Source organism: Heteronotia binoei, chromosome 1, assembly GCF_032191835.1.
Source record: "Heteronotia binoei isolate CCM8104 ecotype False Entrance Well chromosome 1, APGP_CSIRO_Hbin_v1, whole genome shotgun sequence".
In the NCBI taxonomy this organism is placed as follows: Eukaryota; Metazoa; Chordata; class Lepidosauria; order Squamata; family Gekkonidae; genus Heteronotia; species Heteronotia binoei.
The window spans coordinates 190805045-190826375 of NC_083223.1; the positions used below are offsets into that span (position 1 = coordinate 190805045).

Consider the following 21331-nt stretch of genomic DNA (forward strand, 5'->3'; position numbering starts at 1 on the left):
TTCTGGCAGATGTGTGTGAGTTGAGTCTCCAGACACCCTGGCAACCAAATGGGTGACTACGATGTTCTGGAAATAGGGGTATTATTCTCACAATTCCCCCCCCCCCACCTTCAAGACCTACATCACCAGGTGGAGACACAGTCTTGAACAACACAACAGAAAGTCCACAGTTGATCTTGACAGGCGACGTTTCCGCAGAGAGCCAAGTATCAACTGGGGTGTACCTCCTATCTACAAAAGGTGGAGCCACTAAGCTACAATACTCAAAAATCAATTTGAAAATACAATATCCAATGGGCCAAAGGCTACTTCTTCGAATACTACGATGCGAAGGCAACAGACATTGGCAACATGGTTTGGCATACAGTATTCAAAACACAGGGTTACAATCATTGATATAAAAGGGTGAATTCATAAAATCATTGCTGCTCTTTAAGCCATGAATAACCAGAGTTGATTGGTAAAGCACACACAATTATGACAACAATTGATTAGAAAAGTATACAATTACATTAGAATTCATGTTTCCAAGTGAATTCATACATCATTCTTTATAACTAGTCTAATACATTTGTTTACTAGTTCCTATCTTAGCCTTGAGTCTTTTTCTCTTCTTCTCCCCCTGATAAGCTTTTTATATTGGGGTTTGAAGAGATCCCCTTCCATTTGTCTATTGGGTATGTGAATGTCCTGGTGGAGGGAGAAATAAAGAGTGCCTGGCGGCAATCATTAGTCTTCCCACCCACCCTTGTATGGAAAATGCCCGGGTTGAAGCCAAATTCTCTGCAGAGCATGCTCAATGCGAGGTTCTCCGATGTTTCCCAAGTCAGATCAGGTCTCTTCGCCTTCCTCAGTCCTGGGCCCACATGGCTCATCTAGACCCAATTATGAGAAGGCTTCCAAATGAATATGCAAACAAGCATGCAAAGGATTCTGGGGGAGATGTTTGCACCCTTATTGTGTTTGACATGTCAGTAAACAAAATACATAACATCCAGTACAATAGGTTTCCCATTATCCAGATCCTGAGGTTCCATTTTTGCAGTCAGTCTACTATGCCCACTATGTTCTTAAGGCATGTTGGTTGGCATGCCCCAAGCGCTAGCTGCCACAGATGGTCAAGTTCCCTGGGAGAAAATGGCTTCCGGGTTGGCACTCCAAACCAGGGAGTCTGCACCTGTATGATGCCCCTCCCCTTGCACTGGGTTTGGAGAAGCCAACCTCGATTGCCTTCTCTCTTTTTAATCTAGAGCCTTTGGGGCTCTGAGGGGTCTGGTGGCATAATCTGTTTTAGGGCCAGCTTGGAGTCCTTCACCGGTTGGAGGACTCCCTCTTTACAAGGTAAAAGATAGAAAAGTCCATAATCAATATAGCCTGTCACTCATTTTGAGGTCCATCCCTCTTGCTCACTTGCAGGGGGAGGGGCCATCACAGTCTTGTGCCATACAATTCATTGTACACGTGCAGATATCCCTTGGATTTGCTCGGGCATATCCAGAGTGTGGGCTGATTTATGCAGATGGGCCCGATTGTATGCAATGCATGATGGTACACATGTTTATAAACAATATTTCCCAAAACTTAATCATAAACATTGAAGACTCAGTTCTAATAAGTACTAGTTTCCAGTAGGCCCATGGCACTTAGGTGTTGGTCATGTACTCCCGGATCCCTCTGAACACACAGACCTAACAACGTATCGGACTGGATGGGCTACTGGCATGGTGGACAGAAACGCCCAATGTGGAGGTGATCTTCTCTGAACCCGTAGGCTCACCCCTCATTTCTGCTCTTGATGGCCTTGTACTGGGCTCCATAGGGGTCCTGATACAGGCTCAGACTCCCCGGGTCGGCTGATAAACTACCTCAAAGCTAGCCCTTTCAGGCTCAGACTCACCGGGTCGGTTGATAAACTCCCTCAAAGCTAGCCCTTTCAGGGCTGGTTCCCTTTCTGGTGAAGAATAGACTGGAAAATACATACACATATCCATATTCAGTTGAAAACACAATTTTAGTGACATCTCCCACTCAGGAGATGGCAACTGTTAACTGGATACATCACATATTTTACCAAGTGCTGCCTCCTGCTGGCGGCTGAGACGGCTTACAAGGAACAGAGTAGGGACTGTAAGCATGGGTTTGGGTAGGAGGGGCTATGCAAATTACCCTTTTTAATGGAACAGGACTTCCAGACCTTTGTGTGTGTGGTTTTCCCATAAATACATAATATATTGACATTGGCAAAACACAATATACAATAATATTTTTGTACTGGGTTGTAAAACATACAGTTGAATTCCATTACCATAATTGACAAGCACCTCCCATTGTGTGTCTCGGCCTGGCTGAGATGGACCCAACCATTCCTTTTCCCACTGGGGACTCGTGTGCCCGATCCAAACTCCAGACACTTGTAGTTTGAAATCTGGAGAGGATCTGTTCTGGCCCCCTGAGACCCTGGATGGAAGAAGTTTTTAATTGGAGCCCCTGTGCTCCGGAGGGCAAGTGTCACTGCCTGCCCTCTTTTAACCCTCTGGGCCGATGGTATGGCCCTACCTTTTTTTTTTTTGTAAAAGATAGATTTCAACAAAAAACTTGTGTCCATAAGCTGGGAGAAAAGACTCTATTTCCCATCCTCCCTTGCACCCATGCTTCAGGTTGGAGCATGTGCAGAGTGTAAAAATGCAAATGATCCAAAACCAAGGCTGGCTGGGGGCAACGGGTAGGCGGCATGGCAGTAAAAAATAAACATACATGTGGATAGAAAAACCAAGGGAAAGATTTTAAACCTGTGACGGGGAACCCGAAGAACTAGTTACACGAGGGAGCTGTGCTTGGGTGACTCTAACTATGACCAGAAGGCTAGTTGGTGAGCAAGGACTGTCCCGAAAAAGCAGTCGATCTCAGCTCCTTAGTTTGGCTCTTTGCACCCAATCTGGTTCCCTTCTGCAGTGATGCAGTCAAGGGGTGCACATCCAGATGGCTCTGCAGGCCAGAACAGATTTTGTCCAAATTTCTTTCTTGGGTGTCATTGGGCAAGTTCCTTCTTTCTCCAGACCCTGTTGGTACTTAAGGCTCATGGAGCTCTGGAGGAAGCCCACGGTGTACAACAGCTTGTTGTGCATTGGTTGCCTGACCTCTGGACGGCTCAGAGGGTCAGGACAGTTCAGCCCAAGTACCACCCTGGAGCCCAGTAGTGAAGGATTGTCTATTGTGTGTTGTAACTTTAATTTTGCCATCGAAGTCCCAACAAACAATACTTTCAAAACTATAGGGTACCCGGAGTTTGGGAATACCTGTTCTAGGGCACTCTCTGGTTCAGGCCCCCACACATATCTAGGGCTATTCAGCCCTCCTTTCACATGGTAAAAGGCAGACTAAAATTCATAAAAAACAACAACTTAACACCGAGGTCCTTTGGCTTGAGACCTAGGCTAAGTGCATCAGGGCAAAAATACAGGAAAAAGTTCTGGGGAGGAAGGGCAAGGTCAAGGCTCAACCATTGCTATTTCTCCTGTGGCATGGGACAATATTTCAACATGTTTCGAAATACCTCCACTTTCCTAATCTGTTTTCTCATCCAGCACCCGAGTCCAATTAGGGCTGCACAGAAAACTACTTGGAAGGCTAAAATTATGACAATGGGATGCAACAGCACATGCAAAACTGCACTCAAAGTTGGGCTTCAGCCCAAAATCGCATCAAGGAACAAATGTTTCCCAGTGTCCTTAATTTTTGTAAAAATATTGGAGATCTCTTCGCCATTGTGCTTTACCACCATGGAAGCTGTATCTCCAGCTCTTTTAATTTCCTGCAAGGTTTGCCTCAGGCGAGGATGGGTTAACAGCAATCAAATTGCTTCTAAACCCATCCCTAGAAAAACTGGCTTAATAGATTTAAACAGAGTAGGGGCTATTACAATTTCCTCTCTAGTCCAGATGGGGACCGTGAACTGCAGGTCGCATCCCAGTATAGAGGACAAATTGCAAAAACATCTGTTTACTCCTGGAAGCATGGGTTGAATTTGGAAGGTGTTGATGATTACATAATCACAAAAAGTCCTCACACATGCACACCCCTTTCCCAAATAAACAAATGCAGAAGTGTTCTCATGCCTCAGGGTGTAGTGACATTCCTGTGGGGAGTCCCTTAGAGGAGTCACACAGGGGTGGTGTGTCTTTAGGGTTTGTTCTTCACAAATGAAACCCAAATTGTCCTTGCGCACACATGCTTGCAAGCTTACTGCTTCCCATCCACTTCCATTAGGTCTAGCCCATTTATCTGAGTCTAGAGAGTACAGAACATCATTCGGTCCTATTTGCAAGCCTAGTGGAATAATGGGGTGCACATAGAAAAACCTTTTTGCATGAGGCATCAGGAGCAGCAGTCTTAATTCCTGAGTCTCTGCTACGAAAGAAATGTTTACCGGTGTCCACCATGGTTCTACTTCCAATTCAAGGTCTGAAATTTTGGATCTGATCAACTGCTTAATTTCTAAAGGAATATGTCCTTTGGTGGCCTGCCTGATTATACCCATAGCCTTGGCTAAATTCATAGACTGGGCTTGGGTACACGCTAGTGCCAACGACATATTGCCTTGTAGAGATTGAGTGCCTTTCAGTAAGAGAGCAAAATCTCTTTCAATTTGCCTTTTCCAATTAACCAAAATTGAACTGATGGAATGCTGGACATCTGATATCGTGTGGAACAAATCATTAATGGGCTTGCCCAACTGAGACATGTATGAGGTGGCATAAGCAAATTTGTTGGCTAGGATCTCAATGTTCATGGAATCTAGCACAGCCACTCCCCCAGCGATTGGCACAAGCCAGTCTCCTACAGACCACTTAGATCTGTGGTGGGTTGTTCCTGCCCACAACTGGAGCCATGCCTTCCAACCTTTATTGCTGGGTTTCAAATAGGGAGTGCATTGAGGGAGCCGCTCCGTAGTGTTCAGCCCGGTAAGGCTGACACGGATTCTTTTAACAGCATTTGAGCTTGAATTAAAACCTGTTCCCTTATGTCTCTTTTAACGACGTGTGAGCCAATTACATGGGAGCTGGTTTCTAGGAAAGTCTCATTGCTGGCTATCAATGGGTTAAATTGTAACCCCGTGAGATGGGAGGTTCCAGTGGTCAAGGTATATTCTCCTTCCTCAAAAAGGAATTCTGAACTGAGAGTTCCTAGCTTGGTATACTTCATGGCTGCCACAAATCTCCCATTGCACAAATTGTTTAGCATCAAAAACCAATCTGGAGGGCGCTTCTCCTTAAGTTCATTTTTGGTAATTACCCAATTCTGATCCTTCCACATGGTCACATTAAATTGGTATGCCCTTCCTTTAGGTGAGCTTATGGCTATCTTTTGGGTCTTTCTAGAGCCAATTGTGACTATAAGTTTAAAGGGATCACCTTGTTTCCATACTGTGGTCGACACAATAGCTACATCGCAGTATGGCCCCATGTCCTCTATAAAGTTGTCAGAGGCTGGAGTGGCGCTCGGGATTGCCTTTAAATCTTTTAGTGGCAATCTGTGTGGGCCTTTTGGGACGTACGTGCAATGCAATGGCACCAAAGGTCTTCCTGTATCAGCATGAGAAAAACAATACAATTCCTGCACATCTGCTCTTGTTCCTACACACAGTAAAACAAGATCTGGGGGTCTAATCCATTCTTCATCACAACTGCGGAAATCATGACTACTTGTGGGAAGCAAAACATCATTTTCGTTATAGTTGGACTTAACAACTTTACATAACATCACTTTCTTATGGCTCAGACTGTTTTTACATCTCCAATGAGAGAAGGGGACAACAGTTTTGTCTGTTAAATAATTTTGTGGACCGGTGACTAAAGCATAACATACAATGACCAGCATATCAATCTCAGCTTTCCCTTCTCGATCTCTTTTTTGACATAATTCCCCATAGTGCGTACCTGGGGATAAAATGACAATAACTATGCTGTTGACCCCTTTTGGTCATTATAGTCTAGAGATAGTAGAGGGAGAAAGAAGACATAGATGGTGAAAATAATAATAATAAAAAATGAGTGTAAGTTCTAGGGTAGTGTTTTTCTGCTTGCCTCTATCACCCCCCCCCCCCCTAGATTTCTGTGTACATGTCCATGTGTTATCAGAAATCTCTCACTATTAACTTCTTCAGGTTGCATCTAGGGTCATGAATGTATCTCCTATTGAGAAATCTACTAAGTCTGGGCAAGGCATGACTGAGGTTTGTCGGATCTCTACCCTCCCAGGAGGTGGCATGGTTTCTGGCTGCTGAAGCTGGGCTGTATTGTTTGGCATTTTCCCTTTCCATTCCTTCAGCTGGGAGCAATGGAAATATTTGTACCAAGTTTCTCCGTTCTTTTTGGCAATTTCCACTTGGTATACAGCGGGGCTAATCCTTAGCGTAATCCTTAGCGTAATTGGGACAGGACCTTGCCACTTAGCCTCCAAAGAATGCTCATCCTGTGAGAATTTCCTGTACAGTACTAGTTGCCCAGTGTCCCAGATGTGAGGGTTTTTAACCCAACCCAAACTCTGGTCCATGCTGAGCTGTGCTTTTCCTAGCTGCTTGGCTACCTTCATATGGATGTTGTGGATTTCAGCAATGAGGGATTGCATCCATGCATCGTTCACTATCACTGTCACCAGATCAGAAGGAAGTTGTGTTTTAAGCCAGAATGCTTCAGGCAACACCATTTTTCTTCCTAGGCTCATCTTAAAATCTACAAACGCTTTCTGCTGCTCAGGCCCCCAGTGCCAGGCCACATCCTTTTTCAACAACTCACAAAGAGGGTGCGCTTTCTCTGAAAACAACTCAATAAAATCTCTAGATAAATTGAAAGTTCGCAGTAGGGCTCTCAGTGAATGAGTGTCTGTGGGAGCGGGGAGCTTGGAAATTACTTCTACTCTTTGGGAGTCAGGTGTCCTGCCTTCTGCCCCTAGAGTAATTCCTAGGTACTTCACCTCAGTTTGCACTAGCTGAGCCTTGTCACAGCTTGCCTTGAACCCAGTTTCCTGAATGATACTGAGCACTTCCTCTGTAACTTCACGGACCTTTTGTTCTGTTTTTGCATGTATAAGTGTCATCAACGTAGCTTAACACATGGTCCTTTGAATCATGTTGCAAGTGGTCCCACATCTGCACTATGTGCACATGGCAAATACTGGGACTAGTGGAAGCTTTGGGATGTCCGCTTAAAGACGTACTGTTGGCCGCGAAAAGTGAACGCGAATTTGTACCAGCAGGACTCATGTAAGCGGATAGAATGGAATGCATTGGCCAGGTCCAAAACACTGTAGAATTTGTACCCTGCAGCAATGGCGGCCACGATCTCATTGTATTTGGCAACCATGGGAGCAACTGGAAGAGTCATGGCATTCAAGGCCCTAAAATCCACTGTCATTCTCCATGTAACCCCGTCTGCTTTCAAAACTGGCCACAAGGGGGTGTTGCAGATGGATTGCATTGGAAGAATGACATCCCATTTTAAGAGTCCCTCAATGGTTTTCCCTATGCCTGTCTCTGCCTCAGCTGGGTATTTGTACTGACGCTGTGGAGGGGGATCCTTGCCTTCTATGAGGACACAGGCTTTCTTTACAGTCCCGCACTCGGATTTGTCAGTGATCCATACCCCGGGAAACCTTTGGATCCATTCATCATTGGAGAGGGGTGCTAGTGGGAGGGGTGCCTTTAGAGCTGCACACCGGTGAATAGCATTAATGAATTCTGGCCCTCCTGGAATCTGCCAAAGAAGGCAGTTAGCCATATCAATAGTCAGCTTATTCTTGGTTAGAAACGGGGCTCCTATTATGCTATCATCTTCTCCCTGATTGCTACAGGATTTCATGACAGCTTGAAGCTTGCCTACGGTGACTGGGATATTCTTCCAAATATGTGAGGCATGACTACCGCCTGCATATCCTGCCAGTTCCATGGTTCTCTCTGTTTGAGTCCCTTGTGACACTAACCTAGGATGGAGCACATTAATGGAGGCTCCGGTGTCCACTAGCAGAGTGGCAGATTTACTGTACCCTGGAGCCCCAATGCCTGCCTTTACCATTGGTCTCCCACATGTATCAGGCTGTAATCTAGCTATGATTCCATTGGGGAGATCAGTGGGCTCCGGGCATCCCTAGCACAAATCCGGACTTTGGGAAAATGGGTTGTGCATGCAGTCCTGTGTTTGCACAACAGCCATGGGAGTGTAAGGAGCTGACGATGGAGGGAGAGGAGGTGCTGACGGTACTACAGTTCCTCTTTCCTTCAGTATCTGAGCTTGTCTCCAAAGTAATACTGAAGTGGCTGCCTTGTCGTATGGCTCCATGTTCTCTCCTGCGTTAACCAGGAATCTCCATATTTCCCTTCTTTTTTCCCTTTCAGCCTGGGTCTGCTGGCGGACTGCACTCAAGTCTGGGTACAGACTTTGCTGCGGACCAGGTTGATTGTTTCCTTCCTGGAGGGTTTTTGGGGTCCCCTGGCTTGCTATACCTTGGGATACATCGCCATTGTTCACAAAGGGGTTATTGCGCTGAACACTGGCAGACTGCTTGCACTTCCCTGACTTCCCTCCTTGTTTTGCTTGGCCCCCTCCGCCCTTATGCAGTGGAGCCTCTCCAGTGTTTGGAACTGAATTTGGAGGGTTGGCTTGCCTTTTTTGATACTGGGAGTGAGGTCCATTGTTTGCATATGTGGCAGTATTGACAGCCTCCTTTCCTTTCTCTTTCTTCCCAGCTTTACTGCGTCTCCTCAGCTTGTTCATGAACTTGCTAACATGTGCTATGTTAGCTTCCAAGTCATTCCAGTCCGGGTCTCTAACATTTCCTAAGCCTAATAGCTGCTATGTGGGCATGTTAAATCCCATAATGACATCACTGACAAATCCCTCATTATGGTAGTAAGGTTCTGCATTTTTGGACGGGAAAAAACATCCGCTGCTGTGGCTAAGAACTTTTTCTTTGCTAGTCGACTGGATCCTCATCATGACTCTGTACAGTATGATGATAGAGGTTTTTTATAGTATCTCCATCCCATGTAGCAGATATTATATCAGCCATCCACTCAAGGGTGGTGAGGGCGTCTATGTCCCTGCGATCTATGGTTTGTACTATGGCAGTCAGCTCCTGACCGGTTGCAGCTATTTTTAGGACCTGGTTCAATTCACTGATTGTAATGCCCGGATATTGCTTCCGAGCCCGAGCCATCCACATGATGGATGTGTCTTGAGTGTACAGTCCTAGAAACTGGTGTGCCATTTTGACGTCCTCCAATCGCCAAGGTCTAGTCTCCCTCACTATTCTTATAGCCTCAGATCCATCCTCCCTGCTGGTTGTGGTTTTTTTAGTAACCACAGGATGGACTGGGACTGCCTCTTCTAAACTGTGGAACTCAACTGTTTCGTCCTCTCCTAATTCCTCATCTGATGAGAAATCATACAAGGCAGAGGGCGAAATTGCTGAGATCAGAGCTCCCTTTACTTCCGATTTCTTTTTGAGTTCTGCTATCTCCTTTTGACAAGCTCTGTGACTGGCCGCGTCACGTGTCTTCTTGTTGTTCTCTGCCTAGTACTCAGCAGCGTGCTGTAGCTTGCTGACCTGAGCTTGGCTCTCTTTGAATTTGTGCTCAAATTTGGCTACTTGTTGCTGTGCCCGTTTTAATTCCAGCAACGTGTCTTGTCGAGCAATGGTTAGGATGCACTTTTCCAACCTAAACTGGGACACCTCTTCCTGTAAGTCTCCATTTTCTATCTCCAAGCTGTTATTTTCCTGCATAATTTCTTGGACATATGCATCATGGGCCTTGTCCAGATCTGAGATCTTAGTCTGGGCTTGGGCCACTTCTCTCTCACATGTTTTACGCATGTCTTCTTTTTCAGCCTCATGGCTTTTATGCAACTGTTCTACCTCCTGCTCCTTCTGCTCCAGCTGTTCCTGCAGCTGTTTAATAACAGTGGAGCTATCCTTTAAGGCTGTGAACAGTCCCCATGATGTGAAAAGGTCTCGCTTGCAGGGGCTAAGCTTTGCCTTGGTGCAATGGTCTTGGAACATATTGCGGAAGAGTTGGTAGGGATCAGGACTGGTAAATGATCCTTTTAACCAGGGGTTACTCCCCTTCTTCACAAGCCATTTCTCTAGTTTTAAAAGTTCCTTCTCTTCTTTTGCAAAGAATGCCATGGTAAACACGTGGGTTGGTTTCTTAGGGAAAATTCAATGCCCTAACACTAAGGTTGCTTGCACTGGCGAAGCAGACTCCGGGACTTTTGGGGGGAAATGCCCAGAAAAGCTGATCTGTTTAACTTGCCCAGGTCCGGGACTTGTTCGGGGGAAGCAATGCCCTGACACTAAGGTTGCTTGCAATGGCAAAGCAGACCCTGGGACTTTTGGGGGGAAATACCCAGAAAAGCTGATCCATTTAACTTGCCCAGCTCCGGGACTTGTTTGGGAGAAGCAATGCTCTGACACTAAGGTCATTTGCAACGGCAAAGCGGACCTCGGGACTTTTGGGGGAAATGCCCAAAACCAATTCTGGACCAATTTTGCAGGGCCTGCAAGACCTACGTCTTTAAAATAGCCTTCACTTAATACCGAGCCAAGAAAGTTTCGCTGGATATGTTTTAGCCACTGAATTTTATAGAAGGTCTGAGTCATAGCACCATAATGTTAATTTTAATACAAGTTGATTTAATGATGGTTTTATATAATTGTAATTGTAATTATTGTGTATGGTTTTATTGTACATTGTATTTATGTGTTGTGAGCCGCCCTGAGCCTGCCTCAGCAGGGAGGGTGGGATATAAATAAAAAGTATTATTATTATTATTATTATTATTATTATTATTATTATTATTATTATTATTATTATTAAAAGCTGATCCGTTTAACTTGCCCAGCTCCGGGACTTGTTCGGGGGAAGCAATGCCCTGACACTAAGGTCGCTTACAACGGTGAAGCGGACCCTGGGACTTTTGGGGGAATCAATGCCCTAACACTCAGGTCGCTTGCCCAGCCCCGGGACTTTTTCTTGTGAAGTGCCTAGCAAAAGCTGATCCGTTTAACTTGCCCAGCCCTACAACTTTTTATGTGTGTGGATGTGTGTGCAGTGTGCGTGTGTATAAGATACACCGTGCTCAAAGTAAAAGAGAAAAAGGGGAAGGGGGCCCTATCTGATCTAAAACAGTCCTGACCTATCCTCACGCTCCCCCCCCCAGATAGACGCATTGAGAAAGGCCTCAGGACAACAGCCGGACTTCACGAGATTCTCCCCTTGCGATCCAGGCAGGCTCAGCCCCTTTACAGGTGGTATCTGGCCCTCTGGCTGCAGCTAGAGAATCTGCGCTGAATGATAGAGCGGGAGCAGCCCAACCCACAATATAGAAATACTTTCTAGAGCCATTCACACAAGTCAAAATCACTCATTCATTCACACAACAGCCTGACTAGCAAGATCTTCTGGATGGTGTATTCCCACATCTGGCTATCTGAAGACACACGTGTCGACTCGCATTTGTTCACACAGTCAGGATTTTGCCCAATGCTTTCTCCACCAATATCTGGAAGCCAAAATACCCTCAAAACGAGGTTGGGGAATTGACAGGTGAAATTATTGCTTAAATTCACCAGGGACACTAATTAAGTAAAACAATTAAATTTTATTATAAAAAATATAGAACACACGTACAAGGTAATAAACTCATAAAACATACATACAGTCCTAAGAAAAATAGAGAGAGATGCAGAGACAACACAAGGATGGACAAACAGGGTGATAATTACCGATCGTAGTCTTCAAGGAAGGCTCCAATGGCAACGAACAAGGACTAGCGGGAGGGGACCCTCAAATGATCAGGAATCGAGGATGTATCTAGATAGCAGAACTGGGATACTGCTAGATTCACACCTGTGGGGAGCTGGGTCACAGGTTATAAGGACTACCTTGAGCCCTTAGGGGATAGGAGGTACACGGGCGGATGACAGTGGTCACCTGGTACATGACCTCAGAAAATAGAAGGCTCTGCAATGACCATAAGGGTTGCACTTATGCAGTAGCCAATAGCCAGTTAATTGGCAGTCTCTGATTGGATGCTCATAGCTAGCCAATGAGCAGACTTGGCCTTAGTTACCTGATTGGACTTCCAGGTAACAATGGGCCAAGAGGAAGGCTCCAGGATGACCATTAAGGGAAAGAATGGGAAAAATTATTAAGGTGGGGGGTACTTAAGTCTATCAAACTTATCTAAAAAGGTGGCCAAATTGCTACCTAGATAACACCCGGTCTATACAAAGAAACTGGGCTCTGGGTGAAGATGTTCTTCCTCCTCTTCGATCTTCTACTGGCACCAGTCTTTGTCTTGAGTTCCATTGGACAAGCTTGATGGCTTTATGCATAGGTGACATCTGTTGAGTACGTGAGCCTTCGCTTCGCTGTGATAGAGTCTGGCACTGTAGGAAGATAGCTGCTGGTGGTGTTAGCCTCCCAAGATGGATTGTATGGTTGAGGCTGGAAACCGCTTGCCTGGACAGTTCCTGGCGGCAGACCTTCCTTCCACTGCAAAGGCCGAGATGGGGATCGCACGGAGCGACTGGAAACCATCTGTTCTCCTGGCTAGCCCTCCTCGAGAGACACGGAGTGCTGCTGCAACGTTGTGGCTGTTAGTACTCATAAGTCCCTTCCAGTTTGGTAGACAAAACCCACTTTTCCTGGCAGATGTGTGTGAGTTGAGTCTCCAGGCACCTTGGCAACCAAACGGGTGACTATGATGTTCTGGAAATAGGGGTATTATTCTCATAATAGAATAGGCTGTTCCATGGAAAATCCTCCTTTGCCTCACTCAGTACCTGGCCATCAAGTCATTCATCAAGATATCTCAGTGATTGATCAGTATTAGCCATATTGTCACCTATTGCATTAATTTTTTCTGCCAAAGCCCTAGTTCTCCAATGGAACCAAGACTGCTCCCCGCCCCCGGCTTATTTAGAACTTTTTTCCAGGACCCTGTAACACCTCCTCTTTTCTCTTGCTTTTTTTACATCACAAACTAGACCCCCCACCCCCAACTTTATTATCTTTCTTGTTCCAACCCTGGAAATAAGATATTTGCTCTTGAATTTAACTGACTGTCCTACAACTGGGGTCAGAATTTGTTCCCCAAGGGAGCTTTTGCCTGCCTTTTATCTACCCTGTCTAGTGACTTGTGGAGCTTCTGTTGATACATGTTAGATTATTTTACTTCCCCATTTTGGGTTATTTGCTGCCAAGAGATCAAGTACAGAGTCTTAACATTTGCTTGGATTGTTGATATTCTTTTGACTGCTTGAAGTTTGCTTATTTCCCTGCCCAGATATTCACTCTGCTCCCCTTAATATACTTTATTTCTGTTTTCTTTCTTTCAATGATCCTTCCAAGCTTGTAGAGGGGGAATTCCTTCAAGCTTGGTGTAGAACCTAAGCCAGCAGCTTCTTTAGTTTAGCAGTGAGACTCTGTGTATGGAAGGTTTTTTCCCATATACTTGGGCCACTTCAGTGTGGATTTGGACATCAACTGGAAGTGGAGCACATTCACACATATACATATCTATGGTATGAACATTTTCTGACCCCTGGTCAGGTTTGGCCTCATTTGGCTGTGGTCTCAGCTTGTTCCTTATAACACAGTAGGAACTACTAAACCTACTCCTATCTGCATAGCTTAGCCTTTTCATTTGGATCATTTTTCTTAGTCCAAATGCTCTTTGACAATAATCAGGAACAAATTAGGCTGATATAATGACCCAGGAGCAAATTGAGATATTGTAGGATCATCTTGGCTTTGGTCCAGCTGCTGCCTGAGCAGGAGGGAGTGATGTCGCACCCCTTATCTCTACTGGCTGAATTGAAGCCAAGTGTCCCCTGCATCAATAGCCAGTGCTCCTAGGACTTTGTTTGAATTGCTTCTGGTTACCAACAGCCATCCAAGGCACTGGCTGACTGAGAACTTCCTTGATAAATTAAAAGGGTGAGAGAAATGGGAGTAAAGAACTATTTTTAATATGTGGCTTTAAAAATATTGTCTATTTTTCAGCATACAACAGTTCTATATGAACATTCTTGGTGTTAGGTGGTGTGGGATTCTTGGACACTGGTTTATAATAGCATGACAGTGACTTTGTTGTAGCACTGTCTTCTGTATTGGAAAAAATATTAAAAATACCAAAGAGAAGTCCTTGCTTCCTAAACCATCTTTCACTGGTTGTTAACAGAACAGATTATTATAAATTAATGGATATAAAAAGCTATTCTGCCTTTTTTGAGAGGGGAAGGGACTTTCAGTCCAAAAATGAAAACAAAGGACTGTGAAGGAAAGCAAGAAAGAGCAAAATGGAAATAAGCACCACTCACCTGATTTTCAGAGAAAGAAATTTGTCTCCCACCTGAAGATAAATTGCGAAAGGCCTCTGGAGAGTACAAAATACATTTCATGTTATGAAAATGGACAAGGAGGGTGTATAACACTATTAAAAAAGAAACAATTCTATGGATTCTTTTAAAATTTATTGCTGTGTTCAGGCGATAAAATTTAAAAATTCTAAAATGAATAAAGCAACATCTTGCAAATTTTAAACATTGTTTATTTTTTTAAAAAAATCAAATAGTAAGAAAAAACAATGGAATGATCAAAAATGCAGTGTGTAAAGTGACTCTTCTCCCACACACTCAAAATAAACCTTCACTGTAATTATTAGAGCACAATGGTTGGCTGGCAATGTCATGTCAAAGAAGGATCACTAAATGTGTGTACTCCTAGTACCTGCTCACAACCAGTATCAGCACTAATGGTATGCTTATGTTAATGATATACCACAATTTCTCTCTTCATCTGAGCATTTGCTTGCAAATGAGGCAAATGCTAACACATTATTCCTTGGAATGTTGCCACTGGGTTTGAGCCATGTATAGCTTGGCACAGGTATGGCTTGGCATAGGAGGGAATGCACATGTACACATTTTTGTGCCCGTGACAGATGTTTGTTGTGACATCTGAATATAGCCTTTCTCTTCTGATGGTGCCTTTTCCTTTGCCATTCTTGTTCCATCAGAGGGATGGAAGTAAAGGAATCCTTCCATATGTGTAAATATGCAACAGTCCATTTTATCATGGTGACAGAAAACAAATTATTTCTGCATGCAAAATCCTTCAAGAAAGGGGGAAATTAGTGGAAAGAACTTTCTATGCTTGCATGTGGCTAATTACTAGAAATTGCTTGAAAATATTTTAAAACAAATGAAAGCATAAAAACTTTGTATAGGACTTCAGAAAAGGGTATTTGGTATTTGCAATCAAGGCAAAACTCTTCTTCCTGGCTACATACTGCAAATCTAGCAGTCCTAACCGAATAATCTTAGCAAAAATGGTGCATGAATATTATGGTCTTAAGTGTGATTTAATCTCTGGTTCTTTTCCACCTCCATTTTAGTGTGAATGATAAAAGGCGAGATGTTTTTGATTTAGGTATTATTAGCTCATGGTTATCCAGAGAACATGAATAATCTTTTTAATGAGCCCATCCGTCTATTTATTTATTTATTTCACTACCTATTCTCCATTCACATTAGCGGCACACGGTCCATTATTCCCATTTAGCTCAGCAATCATCTTCTAAGAAAATGCCATTGGCAGCATTTTCAAGTGTTTAAAGAAATGTATCATGCATTTTAAACTTTCAGTAAAATAATAATTGAAAGTTATTGGTGGATTTTGAGATGCTTCTTCTAGGCAAATTTGGAATTGTGACTCCACTTTTCTTAGCTTTAAAAGAGTCCCATTTCGTTCAGCACTTAACCATGCAAAATGCTTTTATTAAACTGGATTTCTGCAGGAGTGTGTAAAAATTTAACATGATCAGATGAATAAATCATGAAATGTAAGGAACTTTGCTTCTTTATTTCTTAACTAAAAATGATTATCTGGTAATTTTTCAGAGGCACTCTCTCAAATCCAGACTACAATAACCAGAGGAAATGGTTGGCCACTGTAAGAGACAGGATGCAGGACTGGATGGACCACTGGTCTGATCCAGCAGGGCCCTTTTAATGTTCTTATCAAAAGAGAAAAGGAAGATAGTTAGGTATACAACCTGAACTTTTACTGCTGTTTGTTTTGTCTGGTTGATGAGATAAGCTACTATCCTAAATCGAGACTCTTCAGCATATGAAAATGAATTAAGGGCCAAAAAGAATCATTTACATGCATCTTTCTTCTATTGTATAGCAGCAGACATGCATCCATATCACTTTCTGGAGTTAAAACTGTGAGCATAAATCAGATGTGCAATAAGATATGCATCCAAGAGCACATCTAAATGAGGAATACAATGCAGACTATTTGGTTTGCATTTGGTTTTCTGGCTCTTCCAAGTGATCGTAGAAATATGTAGGCTCTTGGAACTTAAAGTGAGTTAGTTCATTTCTCACAAACAATTCTCTAAGGAAATCCATTGCAAAGGACAGCATATGACTTACTTGCCATGGTCTCAAGACGAATCATGCAGCACACAAAATCAGGAAAGCTGAGTCTCATGGAAGAGTTGCCATATCTTACTGTCATTAGTTGAAGAAGCTTCTCATCAATACTCAGACCTACAAGCAACAAGAGGAGAAAGTTAAAAAGGAGACAACACAGTCTAGTAATAGTTGACAGCTATAGAGAACTGTGTTCATTTAGACCAGTGGAACTCACCCTGCAGATTGTGAAGAGTAACTTTTGCAGTTCCCACTGATCCAAGGAGCTACATGACTACTGTATGACCTGCACATTACCCAAAACATGCACAAACAATAGTATATGTATAACAGTTTTAATTACCAGAGTACCTCTGAGCATCTAGGGTTACCTTTCTGGTATTCAACAGTGGTATGCCTTGTTCCACACCTTAGACAGTTGCACATACTGAGGTAGCCTCAAACATAGAACATTTTAAAAATGAAACAGTTTTATCTTGGGCCCCTAGCAGTGAAAAAATTATTACACTTTCTAACAAAAGTGCCCACTTTCCTGGAAGACATGATAGGTGTTGTGGGGAAAAGTGCCACTGAGCTATGGCCTCATCCTCTGTGGTTCTGGGAAAGTCACAAGTGCCCAGCCTCACAAGGAAATCACTAGGTTGTTGGAAAGTTTTCTGGCATGTAAAAGCTCCAGTGGCTAGATTTCTGTGTTTCAGGTGATTGTTAAAGACACAAACACGCTGCCAGAAAATAAGGCAAGCCTTATAATAATCAAATATATCAGGGGTGGCCAATGGTAGCTCTCCAGATGTTTTTTGCCTACAACTACCATCAGCCCCAGCCATTGGCCATGCTGGCTGGGGCTGATGGGAGTTGTAGGCAAAAAACATCTGGAGAGCTACCGTTGGCCACCCCTGAAATATATCTTATCTCACACCCCATCTTTATGTATGGAGGCAAGGCAATCGTTTTAAGGCATGGTGAGCAATTGTTTTCTCCATTTTTCCTGTTTCCCTAATTTCAGAAAGTATTGCTTGAATCCACAGTTAAGTCATTAAAACCAAGATTCTCCAACTATAACATAATGAGCCACCTTAAGTGCATGTATGCAAGAATCAATGAAGTTGATTTGATAACATGTTCAGAAGTGACAAGGTTTGTTTATTTATTTAAAGTATTTCCATCTCACCTTTTCTTTAAAAGTAGGCTCATGTGAAGTACTCAACATGTAATTAATTTATGAAAGTTCCAGCCACAAGTTATGATTATAGTCACTGGCTTAAACAGCTTTAAAACAATACCAACAAATGCATGGTCTATAAACAGCTACAAGTTATGCTTAGCTAAATGGAACCTCCATGTTCAGAGATATCTCTGAATATTGGATATTGTGAGAGAGAAACAGCAGGGGAGGGAGCTTGCCTTCATGCTAGGATTGCCAAGTCCAATTCAAGAAATATCTGGGGACTGGGGGTGGAGCCAGGAGACTTTGGGGGTGGAGCCAGGAGCAAGGTTGTGACAAGCATAATTGAACTCCAAAGGGAATTCTGGCCATCATATTCAAAGGGACTGCACACCTTTTAAATGCCTTCCCTCTATTGGAAAGAATGAAGGATAGGGGCACCTTTTTGTGGGGCTCATAGAATTGGGCCCCCTGGTCCAATCTTTTTGAAACTTGGATAGTGTTCTGAGGAGAGTCATCAGATGCTATGATGCAAATTTGGTGCCTCTACCTCAAAAAACAGCCCCCCCAGAGCCCCAGATACCCACAGATCAGTTCTCCATTATGCCCTATGGGAATCAGTCTCCATAGGAAATAATAGAGTGCCCAGCAGACATCTCCCTCCCCCCTTTCTGATGCCCCTGAAGTGGGGGGGAGGGCCTCCAAACCAAGGGATCCCCTGCCCCCTACCTGGGGATTGGCAACCCTACTTCATGCTGTGCTAATGTCTCAGTGGCATAATGAGAGGGGGGAAGGCTAGTGAATGGTGTTGTGTGCATTACACATTCTGCTAAGTTTCTGCTAGTGGAGTAAGAGAAGCTGACAGTGCAGTATTCATATTACATACACACACCTTCCTTCAATTCAGTGGTTGTGATGTTTGTTTGTTTTTGCCTTTAAGGTCTGCACAGCAAGCAATTTCCCTTCCACTGTTATACTTTATTGCCTTTATTATCACAATACCTGTCTTGCATCTTCTCTGATGATAAATTCCAAGTAGGAGAATTCAGAGCATCTTCCCTTCCTCTGCCTCCAAATGCCCCTCAGGACTTCCTGTCTCCAGGGACCTTCGAACCTCTACTCCCCTTCCTCCACCCCTTTCTTTTTGACATTTCCAGTCCCCACAGAGGAGAACAGAAAATAGTATCTTAGCACAGCTTAAACAGCCACTTCACCCTCCAAAAGGCTCTCCTCTAAGGTAGCATTATTGGACGGCAGCTTCCTCTGTATAACATGAGGGGCTGCATATATAAATACACTCAGAAAAGTATTCAACAAGGAAAAACAATTGGTTGAGGATTAAAGGTGAGGTGGGGTGGGAAGAGAGTTTCCAATTCCAGCCTTGCTCAGCAGATGTCAGTATGAACTAGACTTGTGCATGGGAGTTTGCCTTGTTTCTTTTATTTTTGTTATCAGTTTCAAAAGAGATTGTTTCATTATTGGATTGTTTCATATTGTTTCATTTCATAGTTATTTCTTTTGCTATTGCTGTTTCATTTTTATAATTCTATTTTATTATTCTTCACTGGTTTCAATAGAGCCCCCTCCCCCTTGGGTTTGTACCATCCAAACTGGACAGAACATAGAGGTATTTTATTTATCCCTAGGACAGACATAATCCCAGATTTCAGACAGATAAAATAATGAGATCCCCCTTTCAGAGGCAATGAAATGCATTCATGTTTACCATTAAAGGCTATGAGAAAATTGGTAGGAAACATTTAAAATACACAGTAACACAGACAGAAGTGTTCATTGAGGGAATGTGGCATTGCAGCTACTTAGCTTGAAGGACAGTAGCATGAGAAAGAAACAGACTGACACGGCAGGCTGACATTTGTTTGCACAAGGAGGGCAAAGCATCTGGGCAAGTAGGCAGCTGAAAGATCTGGAGATTGATTTGTTTGAACAAGGGATAAGGTTAGGAGCAGAACCGGCCCTGCAACTAGACCAACTAGGTGATTGCCTAGGGTGCCAGCCTTCTGGGAGCGCCAAACTGGTTGCCCCCCATGTGACTCAGTGATGTTTTAAGTAAAGGGGGGCGGAAGTTAGCCTTGCCTAGGGTGCCAGACAGTCTAGGGCTGTCTGGCACCCTTTCTCCTTACAGTCTGTGTTCCCCTGCTGCTCTCCTAAGGTTAGGAGAGCAGCAGGAGAACACAGACCGTAAGGAGAAATTTGGTGTAACAGTTAAAGCATTGGGAGGAGAGAGAAAAGAATGTCCTATTCCATATTCTTCAGGACTGGAATACCTCAAACACATATGTAATCCTAGTGGCTACAGCTTGCAGTCAATCAAGAAAGCCTGGATTCTCCACCCCCCCCCCCTTAGGAAAGCAGCTTATGCCCTTATTAGGAAAACATAGGCTGCCTTGCAAAAGTAGAACCAGTAGAGTCAGAGAGAGGCAAGACCACAATAACAAAAGAAAGAGAACAAAAGTAAATAAAATCATAGGCTTTTTTCACTGTTCATAGGCTGTTCAGGTGTTAAATCTATTTCATTTCCACATTAATTACAAAGCGTCCAATTTTTGTCATTGTTGTGATTAATTACAAAAGAAACATGAGTCAAGTATGAAGTCTGAGGTTGGGGAGGTGGGGTTCAGTTCACTTCCATGGAATCATCCTTCATCATTCTACTGAAAATCTAAGGATCCCAGAAACAAAACTGATAATTAAAAAAACAAAAACGACTCATGACCAACAATTGCTTGATTTTGAAAGTGTGGGGGTTGGGGAGCGGATATTGGTCCTTCTTATATGCTTTTCTCATTATTTATTTCCATGCTCCAACCAATTAAGGCTGCATTCAAACTATAAAAGTCAACATAAAAACTGACATGTATATGAACCTGGCTTCTTGTGTTTGTGTGTACTCCTATGTTTATCTGTGATGTAAAAATATAGATGGGTGGGTTATGTGGAGCTAGTTTGCCTCTCACAAACAGGAATTAATCCAGGTTTACCACCCAAAAGATGTTTATATGAGGAGGATTAACTCAGTTTAACCCCTGTGTTTGCATTCATACATTATGGATTAGCAGAGTTAGTTTGTAATCAGGATTCCATGTGCAAGAAAGGAGGAGAGAGGAATAAGACAAACACATGAACATGGAGAAAAGTCCATTTTATGCTCATGTCAGTTTAATGTTGACCTAAAATGATCTCTGAATATTAAAATGTCTTTTGGAAGCTTACTCATGAAAATGTACCACATTTCAATATTAAACTGAAAATTGAAACTATGTTCAAAGTAATACCTGTCATCTGTATTACCCTTCTCAAATTGGAAATGTCCAGGAATCCAGATTTATTTTCATCTTCCTTTTTAAAAAGCTCCTAGAAAATATTTACACTGTTAGCAGGTAGAATCCTCCTCCTACAATAGGGCAGTCAAGCGCTATGAACACCTTTCTTTAATATCACCCCAAAATTATGTGCACAGGGCTCTGCCTGGTCTAAAAACAAAATGGATCTGGCAAAAACAAAATGGATGCTGGCCAGATACAAGTCCGGGAATATATTTTGGAAAGTCAACCAGAATGGCTGACTCATTAATCACCCTCCTCCTCACCATAAAGAGATGCATAATTTCATCAATGGGTCTCCCAAGAAAACATTACCTCACTT

The 21331-nt window shown here is 43.2% G+C and overlaps 1 protein-coding gene across 1 annotated transcript in view; it reads right to left on the minus strand.

Annotated features, from left to right (window-relative positions):
* Positions 1-21331, minus strand: part of CAPN13 (calpain 13) — a 170716-nt gene that overhangs the window by 6197 nt on the left and 143188 nt on the right. Inside the window, exons 18-20 of the mRNA XM_060244658.1 lie at positions 20962-21040; positions 16501-16617; positions 14380-14435 (exon numbers count right to left, since the gene is read on the minus strand). Of these exons, the coding sequence (XP_060100641.1) occupies positions 14380-14435; positions 16501-16617; positions 20962-21040 (252 nt within the window). The remainder of the gene's footprint in view (positions 1-14379; positions 14436-16500; positions 16618-20961; positions 21041-21331) is intronic.